Source organism: Alligator mississippiensis, chromosome 11, assembly GCF_030867095.1.
Source record: "Alligator mississippiensis isolate rAllMis1 chromosome 11, rAllMis1, whole genome shotgun sequence".
NCBI lineage: Eukaryota > Metazoa > Chordata > Crocodylia > Alligatoridae > Alligator > Alligator mississippiensis.
This window is the reverse complement of record NC_081834.1, coordinates 1,923,477-1,940,178: the sequence shown is the minus strand read 5'-3', so window position 1 is coordinate 1,940,178 and position 16,702 is coordinate 1,923,477. Positions and strand designations below refer to the sequence as shown.

General features: G+C 52.4%; 1 protein-coding gene across 1 annotated transcript in view; it reads left to right on the top strand.

Annotated features, from left to right (window-relative positions):
• The window catches only part of ADAMTS7 (ADAM metallopeptidase with thrombospondin type 1 motif 7), a 137,853-nt gene that overhangs the window by 62,930 nt on the left and 58,221 nt on the right, over positions 1 to 16,702 (top strand). Inside the window, exon 16 of the mRNA XM_014601147.3 lies at positions 3,456 to 3,603. Coding sequence (XP_014456633.2) covers positions 3,456 to 3,603 — 148 coding nt within the window. The remainder of the gene's footprint in view (positions 1 to 3,455; positions 3,604 to 16,702) is intronic.

Below are 16,702 nucleotides of genomic sequence, written 5' to 3'. Positions count from 1 at the left end.
AATGCTTTCCACCAGCAAATCTCTGGAAAGCTTTCTGGGTTTTGTAACGTAATTCAAACCTCTTGGCCAAAGACGTTTTGATATTCGGCAGGAAGGGTTTGGAAGGATGCCCTCGCCGCCGCCAAAGTTCCAAGAACAACAAGGCTTTGGCGATAATGGACGCGCTTAGGCTAAGAAAACAACGTTAAGCCCAGGAGCTTTCGGCAGGAGTGATTGGCAGTCGAGGCAGCTCGCAGCCAATTTCTATCCGCTGGTGAAGCTGCTCCAATCATCTGGAGAAGGACAGGCCCCACCTTTGACAGGGGGAGGGTCTCAGAGACTCACTTCCAGCCCGTGTTTGCCAGCTGGTTCTTGTTTCACCTCAGACGCAAAGTTTTTCCTCCATCTGTGGCGGCCATTCTTACACCCCTGCGACTCACAGATCACTCTAACTCTGCCCCATTTCATGCTGCCCTGTGTGTGTCTACACGTGCATTAACATGCTTTAGTTAATGCACATTAAATCTAGTACCTCCATTATGAGGAACTAAAAAAATGCACATTAGTCTGTTGTCACGTGCATTAACTGAAGAGCACGGTTTTTAAGTGATGCTTAGTGTGCATTAGCCTATTTTAGTGCACATTAATTAAAACATGTTTTTTTAGTCACGCTTTAACGCACATTGAAATTAGGTAATGCACATTAAAGTGCATGTGTAGATGCACCCGCTGTGTGCATGATGCCAAGTCACCTTGCGCTCTGCCCTCCAGGATGCGCATTTGCTAAGAAGAGTTGCAACCAGGCACCCCTTGGTGGAAGGCTTTGAGTAGGGAGCAATTCGGGGGGGAAGTGCCACTGGCGTGCCCAACTCGGTAGCAAGGTTCATTTCACTTTAATGGCAGGAGAGGAGAGGGGAAACTTATTTTGACCTTTCCAACCAAACTTGAAAGAAACAGCCGCATTTTCTGGCTGTTCGGCATGAACGCTTCACAGCAAGGACATCTCCAACACGTGTCTTCTCTGAGAACAGGGCTGGCCAACCTCAAAGCGGCTGCTGCACTGTTGCACGTGGGAGCCCCAGCACCGTGGGCTGCAAACCTGGAGGGGGGCACGGAGCAGAAGCCAGAGGAGGGAGGGGAGCCCAGACACCCCGACTGCTGCTGTAGCTGGAGTGATAGGGGCAGCGGGTGGGAGCCCGGGGGCTTCGCATTAACCCCTTGCAGGCTGCCAGCTGGACAGCCCTGCCTGGAGCATGGGGTTGTGGAAGGACAGGGTGGGGAGGGAGGTGCAGCACTGAGGCATCCAGCTCCCTGCTCAATGCTGGTGGCTGCCAGAACATTTTCTTCCTGCTCCTTCCCTGCCTCTCTCCTCTCCTGTTAGCATTGCCTCTTTAATTGCATTCCCCAGGCTGCCTTCTTGCAGGGTGGGGATAGGTCACTGTGTAAGTGTTCACAGCCGGCACCTCCCCAGGTATTTTAACTTTCCACCATCCCTCCTCTGTCTCTGGGGGGCTGGCAGCTGCCTGCCCAGCACAAGTGCAGGAAGAGCGGGAGCTGCAGGGAATCCCAGTGTTGGCAAAGCTCTGCGCTGCGGGGCTCAGGACAAGTTTTTTGCACATGCTGGACTTCAGAGCAAGAAAACCAGACATGTGTGCTCAGTGCCTCCCCCCCTGACACCGCTCTGGACAGCAAAGCAGAGATCAGGCCCTGAGCCTGCCGCTAGCCCCCCGAGTCTGCCCTTTCGCAGCAGGGCCTGATCCCAGATCCTCCCCTCAAACACTGGGAGCTTGGTTCTCATCTTAGGCATTTATACAGATCTAAGCCAGACAGCCGGGAGCTCAGTGGGGAACCCCTCCTCTGGGCCCTCACTTGGCAGCTCAGACTCTGCTTGGACTAAAAGGGAAATCTTTTAACTAGTCCCTCTCCAGAATCCCCTTGCAAAGGCAGATTTCCTCACCAGTCAGCATAGTGCTGAGAGGCCCGGTGCTGCCAAAAGGGCTCTATTTAAATCCCAGGAGTCTGACAATTTTCAGAGGACAAATAGCAGTTTTTAAATGTGTTTTCCCCCCAACCCAGAAAGCTGTGCTCCCTTGACTTGGGGTGACAGGGGACAAGAAGCTGGACAGGAGCCAGCAGTGCACCCTCGGTGCCAAGAAGGCGGCCGGCATCCTGGGCTGCATCGGTACGAGCGCTGCCGGCAGATCGAGGGCAGTGGTTCTTCCCCTCTATTCAGCACCGGGGAGGCCACATCTGGAGTCCTGTGTCCAGCTGTGGGTACCTGCTACAGAAAGGATGCAGAAAAAAATGGAGAGAGTCCAGTGGAGGGCAATGAAAATGGTTCAGGGGCTAGGGGAAAGGACTGGTGAGGAGAGGATGAGGAAAATGGGCTGATTTAGTCTTCAGGAGAGAAGACCGAGGGGGATTGAACAGCAGCCTTCACCTCCCTGCAGGGGGTTGCAAAGAGGATGGAGCTGGACTGGTCTCAGTGGGGGCAGACGGCAGGACAAGGAGCAATGGGCTCAAGCTGCAGCAAGGGAAGTTGAGGTTGGATATTAGAAATAATTTTGTCATTAGGAGGGTAGTACAACACTGGACCAGGTTACCCGGAGAGGTGGTGCAGTCTCCATCCTTGGAGGAAGACCCAGCTGGACAAAGCCTTGGCTGGGATGATGTAGTTGGGGCTGGTCCTGCTCCAGGCAGGGGGCTGGACCAGCTGTGACCTCCTGAGGTCCCTTCCAGCCCTTGTTTCTGTGAGTCTGTGACTGGACAAGGGTTCAGCCTGGGCAATGGCAGTGCCTCCCCCAATTCCACTGTTGCTTCAGATGGCTTTGGTGGTCCACTCCTCCCCTGCCCCGGTCTGTAAGTCCCATGCAACTCAGCTGGTGTGGTGCTCAGTGGCCTTTGGCTTTGGGCAACCCAACCCAGTCTGTGCACACATAATAGCCTTGGACTTTTGAAAGCATTTTGTTGCCTGCAAAAGTAGCTGCACAAAGTCATTTGCAGTCATGCTGCATTTGCCAACAGGGACCACGGGCAGGACATCCCAATCCAGCTCTCCCGTTCCTTCCTCTGCACTGCTGGGCTGGAACCAGTCCAGGAGCCTCAGCTAATGCTAGATTTGTTGCCCCTGGTCCCCGGGACAGCATGCAGTAGGACAGATCGTCATCTCCTTTACACCAGAGGATATCTGGAGTTGTTGCATTCAAATAAATAGCCTTGTATCTGGTGCAGGGTCTCTGTGTTTCGGGCTGTCAGCATTTGAAGACAACAATACATCCAAGTTAGAAACCCACATTTAAGAGCCGCGTTTACTGAGCAGCTCTCTCTGTCCCAGGGCTGTACACGAGCAGAGGTGTCTCTGATGTTGTTTCCCAGCTGTGCATCTAATGAGTGCTGACAAGCCTGGGAAATGCCGGCAGAAAATCATTTCTTCCCTCAATTAGCTTGACTTAGATTTTTTCTTTGTCTGCTCGCAGCTGCTGTTTCAGGAGAGTAACCCAGGGGTTCGCTACCAATACACTATCCGCAGGGAGTCCGAGACCGAGAACGAGAACGAGATTCAGCCGGCAGAGTTTTTCTGGCACTACGGCTCCTGGACAAAGTGCACCGCGACCTGTGGGACAGGTATGTCCGTCAGTCTTTCCGTGCGGGGGGCCCATGTAGGCTGGCAGTTCTGTTCCCATACCCTGCTTTCCCGGGCTGTGTTGGACCTGCCGGAGATGCAAGTAGCACTGGGACGGCACATCCGTTGCAGCCTTCTTGGCTGGTCCACCCGTCTTATCTGCGTCTCCCTCAGAAAAGTTGGCATGACCACGGGAATTTACCAGGAAGGGATTCCAGTTTCCCTGGAGCTGGTGTCACCTCCCTGACCTGTGGTCATCTCACACGCTCAGGCCATCTAGAAGCCCAGTCTAATGCGTCGCATGAAAGCAACCAAAGTGCTTAGCTCGTGCCACATTTCGCATGGCGATCCAGGAGCGGCACAGCCGGGGGCTGGCCAACGTTTCTTTTAAAAACTCTTTGGACTTTCATGTCACTGGGGCTAAGAAAGAGACACATCTGCCCAGCCATACCCCTGCTGAGCACCGCCGTGGGGAGTCTGCGGCTCAGTGCCAGGTCCTGAGTCCACTTTGGATGTTCGGAGGTTCCCGGGACTTCAGACAGATCAGTCCTGGGGGAGTCAGATAGAAATCCCTGGGTCCGTACATGGATTTGCACAGCACTGTTTTAAAAAGGCTGGTGCAGCTGCTTTGCAGGGGCTCAAACCCCAGAGGTTTAGTGGAGACTTCCCATCCGCTTTCACCTCCAAATCTGCAGAACGTGCAGGGCAGAGCTTTTGCCATTCCCCCACTGCTCCCTGGGGATTATATCCCAAGCCCTCTCCAGGTTTCTGGCCCCTTTTTTCTGGCTTTGCCCCTAGGTTTCCTTCCACCTCTTTTCTACCATGCTGTTTGGATGGGATGGATGGATTTGTGGTCAGGTGCATAGTCTTGAGGCCACCCCCAGCATTGCCCCCCTACCCTAGGGGTTCCCAGTGGCTACATGCGCCTAAACAGGGCCCTCCAGATGTGTTTGCTGGCCCATTATCTGGGGTTGGCTGGGCAGCATGTTGGCAGCTGTCAATTCATACTGATGGCTGTTAATCTGTTCACTTTCTACTCCCAAGCTGTTTCTTTGAAGTGGCAGTTCCTCCCCACTCTGCTCTTCTGCGCTGATAAAGAGGGATGCCATGTCCCTTTTACATGGCACGGCAGCTGCAGATAGGGCATATATTTCTTGGGGGTGGAGAAGGGGGTCCTTTGCAGGGAAATCCTCATTATAAAGCTGTTTTGCTGGGCTGCGTCAGGCTGTGCATACATGGCCAGTCCCAGTGAATTCCCAAATGGCTTTCCATGGCAGCGGTATGCAGACGATTTATTCAGCAGCTGGGGTGGGTGATTGTGTGCACATGTGTGTGCGTGCATGTGTGTTCAGCTGTGTAAGGATTTTACAGAACTGCCTGTCCAAAATGATGAAGGCTGAATGTTGAAGTATCTGTTACTGAGCTGGAGCACATACCCCAGCCAGGCTCATGCAACATTTTTCCATGTCTTTGAACCTTAAATTTGTTGGATATGATCCCCTGGCTTACTCAGGGTGCTAAGTCTTTGAAGAGAGCGCATGCTTGTGTGTGTTTGCATGTGTGGTCCTCTTTATCTCATTGCCAACTTCTCTCAATCAACAGAAAACTTTGGTTTTTATTCTACTTCATAAACAGAAATCAGAAGAATCTGCCTCTTGCTTTGTTGTGGGCTTTGCGTTTCACTAACCTCTGATGTATCTCGGTCAGGGGTTGTAGCAGAGAGCGCAGCACTAGGCTTTTGTACAAACCGCGACCTGAACGTATTACTTGGGCTTGGGGGAGCTGCCTGGCAAGGAGGCTCATGTCTCAGTGCTGAGTTTGCAAATGTGTGAGACTGGTTCAAGGGACACTGCAACCAGTGTGAGCCCATGCCTAGTCCTGCCCTGCTTGCAGCTCCATCCATCCCGAAGGCATTGTGGAAGATGCTGCGGTAGCTTTAGCGTTTCGTAGTGCACAGAGCGAGTTACCTGTGTGCATAGGAGGTTTGGGGAAAATCCTGTGCCTGGCTTTGCCAATTGTTCCTCACACTCACGGGCCACTAACCCCTGTGTAGAGTCTTTGGACCTCTAGCGCTGCCTTGCATAGGTGCAGCATTTTGAAGGGACATATTCAAACCTGCTGCAATGACGAGCTATGGCAGGGAGCTGCCGCGTCTGTCCTTTTCATTGCATTATGTTGGGCTCTCCCCGGCGCCCTCGTTCTCCGGAGGAACATTTCTTCCTGCCCTGCAGGGCTGGGTTGAAATCTATCTGTAACCAGATCGGTCTCAAGTTCCATTGTGAGAACTTCAGCAGCCGACACAGCCGGCTTGTACTGTCCCCCGGCATCCCCGAGACGTCCAGGCAGCACCCTTGCAGGAAGCACCAGGCACATGCCTTGCACATATTTTTGCAATGTCCAAGAGGTACTGATTTCATTTTTAAATAAATGTTAAAAAAAAAAAGCATCTGATTCCAGTGAGTAAAGACAGAAGTGCCCGATCTGTCCTCCCACTGGAGCCGAGGGGAGATTTTTGCTGTTATCACATTAGTCTTGAGATTTTTTTAAAGCTAGATGTATATGTATGTTTATATGTGCACACAAGTGTACATGCATATGTTTGTACATTTATATGTTGTGTGTGTGTGTGTACACAAGCAATCATTCTCTCCCTCTGTGCTATGCGCATGCATGCGTGTGCGCGCGCGCACACACACACACACAGAGTAAAGTTGCATTTCCAACAGTCAGAAGGGGCTTTTGCCATACAAGAGAACTTCACCTTCGACTCCCATTGTTAATGATGAGGGGCCTAATTGCTCCCGTGGCCAGTGCCTGCTGCTTCCCCGGTACATACCCTGCACTGAGGAATCCCAGAGTAACCTGCTTTCAGGGAGAAGTTTCCTTGCAGCTTGCAATACTTAGTGGTTGGCTCCTGCCCTGACATACAAGTGTTTGATGCTCTTCACAAAGTTTTGCAGGTATTTACTGCTGTAACTCTGGGCATTGGATCTCAACTCTGCACAGTTGGATGGGTAAAAAATTGGCTGATGGGGCGCACCCGGAGAGTGGTGGTGGACAGGTTGTACTCAGCCTGGTGAGATGTGGGCAATGGGGTCCCCCTGGGCTTGGTCCTCAGGCCAGCACTGTTTAACATCTTCATCAGCGACTTGGGCAAGGGGGTGGAAAACATGCTGTCCAAGTTTGCTGATGACACTAAGATGTGGGGCGAGATGGACACACTTGAAGGGAGAGAGAGGCTGCAACTAGATTTAGACAGACTACAAAAGTGGGCAGAGAAGAATAGGATGGGGTTCAACGCAGACAAATGCAGGGCGCTGCACCTGGGGAGAAGGACTCCACAGCACACATACAGGCTGGGGAGTTCCCTTCTTGAAAGCACAGAGGCGGAAAGGGATCTCAGAGTCATTATTGACTCCAAGATGAACATGAGCCGCCAATGCCAGACCGCAGCCAGCAAGGCCAGCCAGACCTTGTCATGCATCCAAAGGTGCATCTCAAGCCGGTCCAGAGAGGTGATCCTCCCCCTCTGTGCGACTTTGGTCAGGTCACAGTTGGGGTACTGCGTCCAGTTCTGGGCACCGCACTTCAGGAGGGATGTGGCCAGCATGGAGAGGGCTCAGAGGAGGCCGCCCGCTTGGTGAGAGGGCAGCAGGACAGGCCCTACGAGGAGAGACTGAGGGACCTGAACCTGTTCAGCCTCAGCAAGAGGAGGCTGAGGGGGGACCTGGGGGCTGCCTACAAGCTCATCAGGGGAGATCAACAGCAAACAGGCAGAGCCCTTTTCTCCCCAGCACCACCTGGGGTGACGAGGAACAACGGTAATAAGCTGATGGAGAGCAGGTTTAGGTTAGAGATCAGAAAGCAATATTTTACAGTTCGGGTGGCCAAAATCTGGAACCAACTTCCCAGGGAAGTGGTCCTCACCCCGACCTTGGGCATATTCAAGAGGAGGTTGAACGATCACCTGTCTGGGGTCTTGTGAGCCCGGCATTCATTCCTGCCTGTGGCAGGGGGTCAGGCTAGATGATCTGATCAGGTCCCTCCTGACCCTCGTTACTATGACACTATGAAACTGTTTATACTGGGGCTTGAAACCTCACTTCCCTGTGTTAAGGGTCCAGTAGGAGGAGGAGAGCTTCATATCCCAAACCAGCATTGAACTGGGGAGCGTTTCCATTCATCATTTGACACCAGAGGTGGGGAAATAAAGTGGCCAGACAGAGACACCTGTCCACACCCCTGAGCCTACACCGTTTACACGAGAGAGAATCAAGAGTTACACCACTGAGGTCCATGGAGATGCATGGGTGGGAAGTGGTGAGAGATCAGAATCCGGCCGGTCAGCTGCAGCGGGGAACGTGCCCGCGTCTCAGGAGGCTGTTAGTGCCACGCTGCACGCACACAGCCACCTATTTCTATACCAGAGGGCTCCGTTTCTGCCTTGCCCTCTGCCCTGTGCAAGGGAGCAGCGCGTGCCAGCATTTCTTCAGAGGCAGAGATGAGACCAAACGGCGACTCAAAGCGCTGGTTCTCTCACCAAATGCCAACCTCAGCACCACACCCACCCAAGAGTCCTGATGAAGAAATTCAGCCAGGTGCTCTGGGAGGGTTTGTCACTTCAGCAGGAGTCTGCAGTGACGTCTTCACTCCATCACAGCATAATGCACAAGTCAAAAGTCGGAGTTGAAACCTGTGCTGTGAGAAGGAGCAGGAGATAGCAAAGCAGGTCATGGGACGCAAGGTCATCCCGAGAAATGTCCCCCTCCGACCACCGTGGAACGAAAGCAAAGAGGTGGCTCTGTCTGGTGATCTGTCCCGTAGCTGGCATGGAGAGAGGAGGCTGCCAGCAGAGTTGGTGCCATGTCAATCAGGGATTTTTGACACCGTTTCCAAAGAAAGGCTTTAAAAAAACAAAACAAAACAGTCTTAGAAGCAAACTACCAGTCTGGCAACAGGTCCTAGCACCACGCACCCCTGGGGACACCCAGCTGGCTTCCACGCCGTTACCTTACGGGCCCGGGGAGCTCTACCACTGTTTGTTTTGGAAGTTGGACAGCCCACTGCTTGCTCCTTGGCTGGTCGTACGTGCCTGAGATGGAAAGGACTGGGTCTGCGATCCACATGGCCAGGTCATCACAGGAATAGCCCCTTGGAGCACCACTGCCATGTCAGGGCTGTTTTCTAGTAGCAGAGCTGACCTCTGCCCAGGAGCTTCTTGCCCACAACCAGCCCCTCTCCCAGGCCAGGAGGCACCGTGGCAGAAGTGACAGAGCTCAGCAGCAAGTCTCTGTTAGCTCGAAACTCCCCAGGGAGGGACCGGGGCAGGGCAAAGCGAAGCCATGATCTCTTTCCTACCTGGGCTTACAGAACTGGCCAGGCAAACTGTCCCAGAGGCGTTGTGCATGGTACATCTCTTCACAACCCCTGTCACTGGGGGGACCTCAGGGGCACTGTGTAGCCCATAATATTTCATCAGCCAACCCCAGTTGACCTCTTACCAGTCCTCTCGGGCATTCCCACCCCCCAACATCTGGAGACAAGCTGCTGCCCTGGCCCTAAGCCTCAAAGGCCAAGACCCGAACATTTTTTGCACTCCAGCCTAGTAGCCACACGCCAGAAAACCAGCGGCCACCTGAAGTCTTGGACACCATTCTCCACTCAGGCCAATAAGTTTGTTGAATCTGCAGATAGCCTCTCACCCACAGCATGGACCTCCCATCAATGGAGCAGGAAATACATTGCATGTGAACTGCGGCCAGAGGACTTCATCCCCAACACCAGCATCTGCCCCTCGGGTTGGCAGCTGCCCCGTTGAGCCTGGACTGCTTTTAACCATCTCAGAATGGGTGTTGGATGGTTTTAGGCGAGCATGCACCCTTGAGGCCTCTCCAGTGATGCTGGCTGCAGCTGTGGTGCTCAAGCTCAGACAGCTGACCACATCATCTGCAAGCGCCCTAATGGCCCTCCCTCGGGCACCCAAGGTCTTATGGACATTGGTCATTCTACCTGTTGCTGGCTTTCTGGCCATCATGCTTCCACCATATGAGCATGGTGACACATGCTTTAGCAGCATCAGTAGCACCCCATTAGCCTGTCACCCCACCCAGAAAAAGAGTGGAAGATGATGGTCTTCCCATAGGGTTTGCAAACCCATGCAACAGGGATGGAATGAATCAATCTCTCTCTCTCATCAAGAACAGCAGTAAAACCTATAGGAAGGAGCCAGGCAAACAAGGTTCTTTGGGTAGATGTGATATTTTTTATTAGACTAACTGAATAGTTGGAAAAATTGTTCTTTGAAAGCTTTCAGACACAAAAATCCCTCTTCAGACATGTGGAGAGTCTGTTGGTGTTTGTGCGCCAATATGCAAAATACAGGTCTGGGGTTATCAAATGGCAGGCCGTTGTAACGTGCCATAAATCCAATGTCTATATTTAGTCCATGATTTTTTGTATCCAGGAGATTTATGATGTGCAGTTCGTGGGCTTGTCTGCAAAAGGTGTTTTGTAGATTCCCTTTGAGGATTAGAACTGAGAGACTGGAGATAGGGGGTTGTCTTGTGAGAAGTGTGCACCCGCAGAAAATTGGGTATTTTTGTCTTCGATGGATTTTCGGTGTGCTTTCATTCTGGTACGCAGTTGCTGTTTGGTTTCTCCTACTTTTTTTCCATCAGGGTATTTTGTGCACTGGATGAGTTATAATACATTTCTGGAGATGTAGGCGCAAGATCCAGGAATGGTGATGGTTTTGTGTTGGAAGGTTTTACATTTCTTGTCCCAGCGTAATCTGGATCCGTTTGGTGTATTTTGGGCCAGAGGAAGCTTGCTTCTGGTGATGAGGTTGGTGAGGTTTAGTGCTTGTTTAAAGGCTGGGATGGGTGGGTGTGGGAAGATCTCTTTAAAAATTGGGTCTTCTTGTAGTATGGGTTGCAGTTGTTTGAGGATTTAGGAAGGAGTCAGCATGAGTCTGGATTCAAGTTCAAGGGCTGAGGTCTCTGCTGGTGGTGGCTGGCTGTATTATCTGCCTGTTGACCGAGGCCTATTTCCAGCCAGGCAGGGCATGCCTCTGGATGTTTTCTATAGCGCCCCTTTGGTCGTGCCCCTCTTACATTCCAGCAGGGTCTTGCTGGAGGAATACCGTTTTTCTGTCTTTTTACGCCGTCGTGGAATATAAAGGCACTTGTTCACTCAAAGGAGCTGTTCCCCTTCCTACTCAGCCCCATTCATGCCACCACACCACAATCCATCGTTTGTGATCAAAGGGACCAGCCAGATGCCACAAATATCATTGGGTCCATGTGACAGCAGGAGCCAGCTTGCTGGCCGAGGAGAACAGTCCTCTTTTATGCCAGTCATGGCACGGTGAATTGTTTCTGCACAAAGAGCCAAAGCACTGGCACAATGGCAAGGAGAGAGCCTATGACATTTGATGAAGAGTTTGGGTAACCTGTCCTGTCCAAGGCTTCCTGCAATCCAGTAGTGGTTCTTCATGCGATTCATTCTCTACCCTGCCTTAGGCTGATTTAGCAAGCTGGTGTTTTTTTGATGATATTATTGTCCCCTGTTGCTCAGAACGGAAGAAAGGAAGGATGGGCTTGGGGTCCCAGGGCAGAAGCAAGAGTCGCAAGACTTGGACATTTCACGTAGCCTCTCTGCATTCCCGTTTCTCCCTCTGCCGAATGGAGAAAATTGTACGTTACCAAAAGGCATTGAAAGATTTCATGTCCTTGCCCCACGAGCTGCTTGCAGATCCTCCGATGGGAAGATGGTGCAGAAACAGAGAGGCGTTTGCAGCGAGTCCTGCCTGGCTTTCACTCTGCTCTGCAGACACCATCCTTTTCTCCTGACTCTTCCTCGCCGCCCACCAGCATCCAGCCCCATTGCTGGAATGAGGCTTACTGGTCCCTGCAGCACTGACACGTCCAGGGGTGGATCAGGGGGAGGGAGTGTTGCATGGATGCACTTCCATCCCCCTTTCATTCCTGCTCCCCACAAAGATTAAAATCATCTGCCCAGAAGTGACAGCAGCATTTCTGCTCAGGCAGCACTGAGGGAATCATTGTCATCTACCCGATTCCTTCTGAGCTTTCATTCCACAGGTGTTAACGACCCTTTTTAATAATTCAATGTTCCACTAATCAGGTTAACCTTTCGTCTGCCATTCTGCTCTCTGTTGGCTGCTCCTGGTCATATAGCTCCTATTTCACAGCCCTGCAGATTGTTTTCAACTCATTCCAATGGTGTTATCTTCATTTTTACTTCAATCTTAAACTGAATCATCCAGCCATAGGCCCCCAGCACATGAGTAAAACTTCTATCTTATTTTTAATGGGTGAAAATATGCATTGTTTTATATGTGATAATGCACTTCACCATACTTAAGGAAGTATGGGCTGAATGAATAGATTGTAAGGTGGATAGAAAACTGGCTGAAGCATTGGGCTCAGAGAGTAGTAATCAATGGCTCAATGTCTAGTTGGCAGCCGGTATCAAGTGGAGTGCCCCAGGGGTCGGTCCTGGGGCCAGCTTAGTTCAGTATCTTCATCAACGACTTAGAAAATGGCATGGAGTGCACCCTTAGCAAGCCTGCAGATGACATCAAGCTGTGGGGAGTAGATACACTGGAGAATAGGGCTAGGATTCACAGTGACCCAGAAAAATTGAAGGATTGGGCCAAAAGTCCTCTCATGAGGTTCAGCAAGGACAAGTGCGAAGTCCTGCACCTAGAAGAGAACAATCCCCTGCACCGGGGCAGGCAGGGGCTGACTTGCAGGGCAGCAGCTCTGCAGAAAAGGACCTGGGGGGACAGTGGACAATAAGCTGAACAGGAGCCAGCAGTGTGCCCTGGGTGCAAAAAAGGCTGACGGCATCCTGGGCTGCATCGGTAGGAGCGCTGCCAGCAGACTGAGGGCAGTGATGCTTCCCCGCTATTCAGCACTGGGGAGGCCACATCTGGAGTCCTGTGTCCAGTTGTGGGCCACCCCACTACAGAAAGGATGTGGACACACTGGAGAGAGGCCAGCGGAGGGCAATGAAAATGGTTGTGGGGCTGGGGGACAGGACTGGTGAGGAGAGGTTGAGGGAACTGGGCTGATTTATTCCACAGAAGAGAAGACTGAGGGGGATTTGAGAGCAGCCTTCAGCTCCCTGCAGGGGGTTAAAAGGGGATGGAGTTGGGCTGTTCTCAGTGGGGGCAGATGACAGGACAAGGAGCAATGGGCTCAAGCTGCAGCAAGGCAAGTTGAGGTTGGATATTAGGAAAAACTCTCATGAGGAGTGTGGTGAAGCACTGGAACAAGTTACGCAGAGAGGTGGTGGAGTCTCCATCCTTGGAGGCTAGACAAAGCCTTGGCTGGGATGTTGTAGTTGGGGCTGGTCCTGTTTGGAGCAGGGGGTTGGATGAGATGTGACCTCCTGAGGTCCCTTCCAGCCCTCATTTTCTGCAATTCTGTGTTTCTGTGAAACAAGGCACTTGTCTCCCTTCTGCTAGGAACAGATCAGTTAAAACTTGACTTGAGGAGAGGCTGAGGGAAGTGGGCTTATTCAGTTTGCAGAAGAGAAGACCAAGGGGGATTGAATAGCAGCCTTCACCTCCCTGCAGGGGGGCTGCAAAGAGGCTGGAGCTGGGCTGGTCTCAGTGGGGGCAGATACAGGACAAGGAGCAATGGGCTCAAGTTGCAGCAAGGGAAGTTGAAGTTAGATATTAGGAAGATTTTTCCCACGAGGAGGGTAGTAAAACACTGGGACAGGTTACCCAGAGAGGTTGTAGACTCTCTATTCTTGGAGGTTTTTAAAACCCAGGTAGACAAAGCGTTGTCCGGGATGATGGAGTTGGGGCTGGTCCTGTTTGGAGCAGGGGATTCGACTAGATGTGACCTCCTGAAGTCCCCTCCCACCCTCATTTTATGTGATTTGCACCTTCCTTTTCAAAACCTAGATCCACCCACGGACATCTCACCCTGGTTCCTGCCTGTGCTGCCTTTCTCCCTCTCCTTTCCAGATCTCTCATGCTCAGGTTATGCTGATTCAAATGCCAGAGTCCTGGGTCCAAAACTGGACCCTGATCTTACTGCCCAGCCTGCTTCAAGGTATGGAAATGTTCCCTGCTGCGTGCATTGATCCTTTCACCTTTTTACCAGTGCCACCCGCCCCGGCTCCCTTCCTGGTCTTGGTGGCTATGCCACAGGGCATGGCTTTCTCACAAAAGATTCAGTGGCCGTGGCCAGCCTTAGGGAGCCTATTGATGTGCTAGCCCATTTATTCTTTTAACACGAGCTTGGAGGGCGTCTTTATGTCAGACCCTCAGATCTTTGCCAGGTCTCGCCAGGGTGGCGATGAGAATGGCTTTCAACAGGCGCTGACCTTTCAGAAACAGAGAATAATATTGTTGCCTGCGTGTCGGGTCAGAAGCTTGTGCCTTTCAAGGCTTCTCCCATAGAAGTGAATGACTCTCTTTCCCATATCAGGGAAAGGTTTTGGGTGAGCGAGTCATCCTGCCCTGCTGTTAATGGGACTCTCATGCAAAAGGCATCACACTGTTTTGTGACCCTATTAAATTCCCTGGGCCTGCTCTGCGGGGCAGAGGTCGCCCAGTCAGGAAACGAAAGCTGGTTACGGGGCAGGCTCTGTTACCTTCAGCTGTCTGCCAGGGGATAAAGCAAGGAGCTGTACAAGGCAAACTTCCTTTCATCGTCCTCTTTATGCAGCTGTAAATTCACGGGAGGAGCAGACTTTTTCATGACAGTCATGGCCCACGTGGACCAGAGGTACCTGTAAAACCTGCTGTAGGTGGCACGAGTTGGCACAGGTCTGTGCACGTGGTGACAAACCAGAGAGGGGTGCTCTGTGCTCGCCTGCCAAGAACCGGGGTTCTTCACAATGATTTTCCACAAGGGAAAAAAGGCCGGTTTTCCCGAGAAGCAAAGGGGAATGCAGAGTCTGGGCCAAGTGAGAGGACTGAGAAGGACTGGCAGGAAAGGCGAATACTGAAACAAGCCCTGGAGCTATTCTGTTCAGGGGAAGCAATCCAGCACGAGCGCACTAGACGCCAGAGAGAGCCTGGGAAGCCGGGAGGCTGCGTGTTCAAGGAAAGGGGCAACAAAGGTTGAGTTTAAAGTGTGAGAGGGCTGGAAGAAAAGCAGCTGCTACTGCTTTCTGCTGTGCTGCAAAGGCATCAGTGCCCAGCCCGGCATGTTGTTAACCCTCTCGACCGACCCCTGCCAGTGCCCTGTTCTGCCCCCCGTGTGCGCCCCACTGGCTGAACAATAGTGGGCCAACAAAAGTGACCAGGTGTTGGAGGGGGCTGACCCAAGGGCAGACACTGAAGGGTAAAAATGAGGCATCGGAGTGTGGGAACAGTATGCAAACATTGGTGGGGGGTCCACAGCCAGGCTGGAGGGTGCAGTGCCAGTATTGTGACCCAAGTAGCCCCTTCCAGTCCTACGTTCTTCAACTGGGGAAAACAGGTGGGTGGCAGGTGCCTCCAGCCCTGTCCACTCCCCTCCGGCAGACGGCTGCTGCCTGGAGACTGACAGGACCTCTCTGTCAGGTGGATGGGACGGTCACCTGGATTGGGAGGCCAAGACTAAAGGCCTTCATGGGGTCAGAGTCCTCTCTGACCAGCTGTGACTTGCATAGCATGACCCAAGGCCTTTTGGATGGTGGCCTAGCTTGCTTCTGCAAAACCCCTCTGGCCACCTTGACCTCATTGACTTCTGAACACAACAGCAGAGTCAGTTCCCTGGGAGATGTATTTTGCAATCTCAAGTCCTCTGCACCCCTAGGGAGGACATTAGTCTCAAACTAATGGACTGCTTGGTTCAGAGATAGCTGGAGATCTGTCAAGTCTCAGGAAACCACCCTCATCTACATGGCAGATACAAGCTCCTCTGTGCCAGTGCTGGAGAGGTTGTTGGGACCATGCACCAGCACCCCACCTCTCTGGAGACATCTTGGCTACAAGAGGGCAACGCGATGCACAGCAATGTATTATTATTGCATGCAAGAAGCCGACTGCTGCACTAACCTGTCAGGTGCTCGTCTCTGCTTGGGACCTCACTGCAAAGTCTGAAAGTCAGAGCTGCATCTGCAAAGACCAGGGACTTTTAGCTGGTGTGAAAAGAATGGGCTCCCCTGTGCTCCAGCTGGGGAAGGGTCGAAGACACTAATGTGGGAGCTTGCTACCGGCATTAAGGGAGAAAGCTACTCTGAACATCTGGATAGCTGTTTCTGAGCAAAAAGCTACAGAAGTCAGACACTGATGTGTAGTGTTGTCAAGACATGAGTCACCGTGTACATGTGTCCTGTACTAACTGAGCAGCTGTAGTGACAGTTTGGGGTCAGGAAGGAATGTCTCCTGTAGGGCAGACGGCGAGACTGGGGGGGCTCCCTCCAGAGAGTGGGGCATAGTCCTCTTCTTGGGATCCTCTGGGCATTAATTAACCACTTCCGTCCTTGCTGCTGCAGTGGGAGGCAGCTGGCAGTCCCGTAGCTCTCCTGGTTTTACCGAGGGCATTCAGGACCCAGGCTTGGGTTTGTGCCTTGTAGGCGCACGGGGGGTTGAATTGGTGACTTCGGGAGTTTCCTTGGCAAGTGTCTGCTGCGAATGCAAGGGACTGAGCTCAGTGGCCCAGGAGGCCCCTTCAGTCCTGGTTCCTAATGGGGTTGAAGAGCAGTTTCTCAGGAGATGAAGTCCATAAATTGCTCTTTCTCTAAGACCTGCTGTATCTCAGTCAGGAGTGATGGGGCAGATGCAGGAGCTGCAGGTGCGAAGCAGGACATCAGATGGCCTGCCGGTGTTCAGATCTCAGGGGGACTAGAAGTCACTTCAAACCCTTTAAATTAAAGTAAGTAAAATGCCAGAAGATGCACTAGATCCTGGGTTGTTGAGGAGAAGGTTTAGACAGGGATAGTCCTGCCCGGAGCAGGGGCTAGGCTAGATGTGACCTCCCGAAGCCTCTGCCAGCCCGACTGTGCTGTGCCGCTGCAGAATACGAGTGGCATCGGCCTTGCAGGGTGCAGAGAGGCAGGCACGAGCCGTAAAGCCAAGGAGCGGCTCCGGTAGTGAGGGCAGAAGAGCTGCGTGGGGCCACGTCCCTG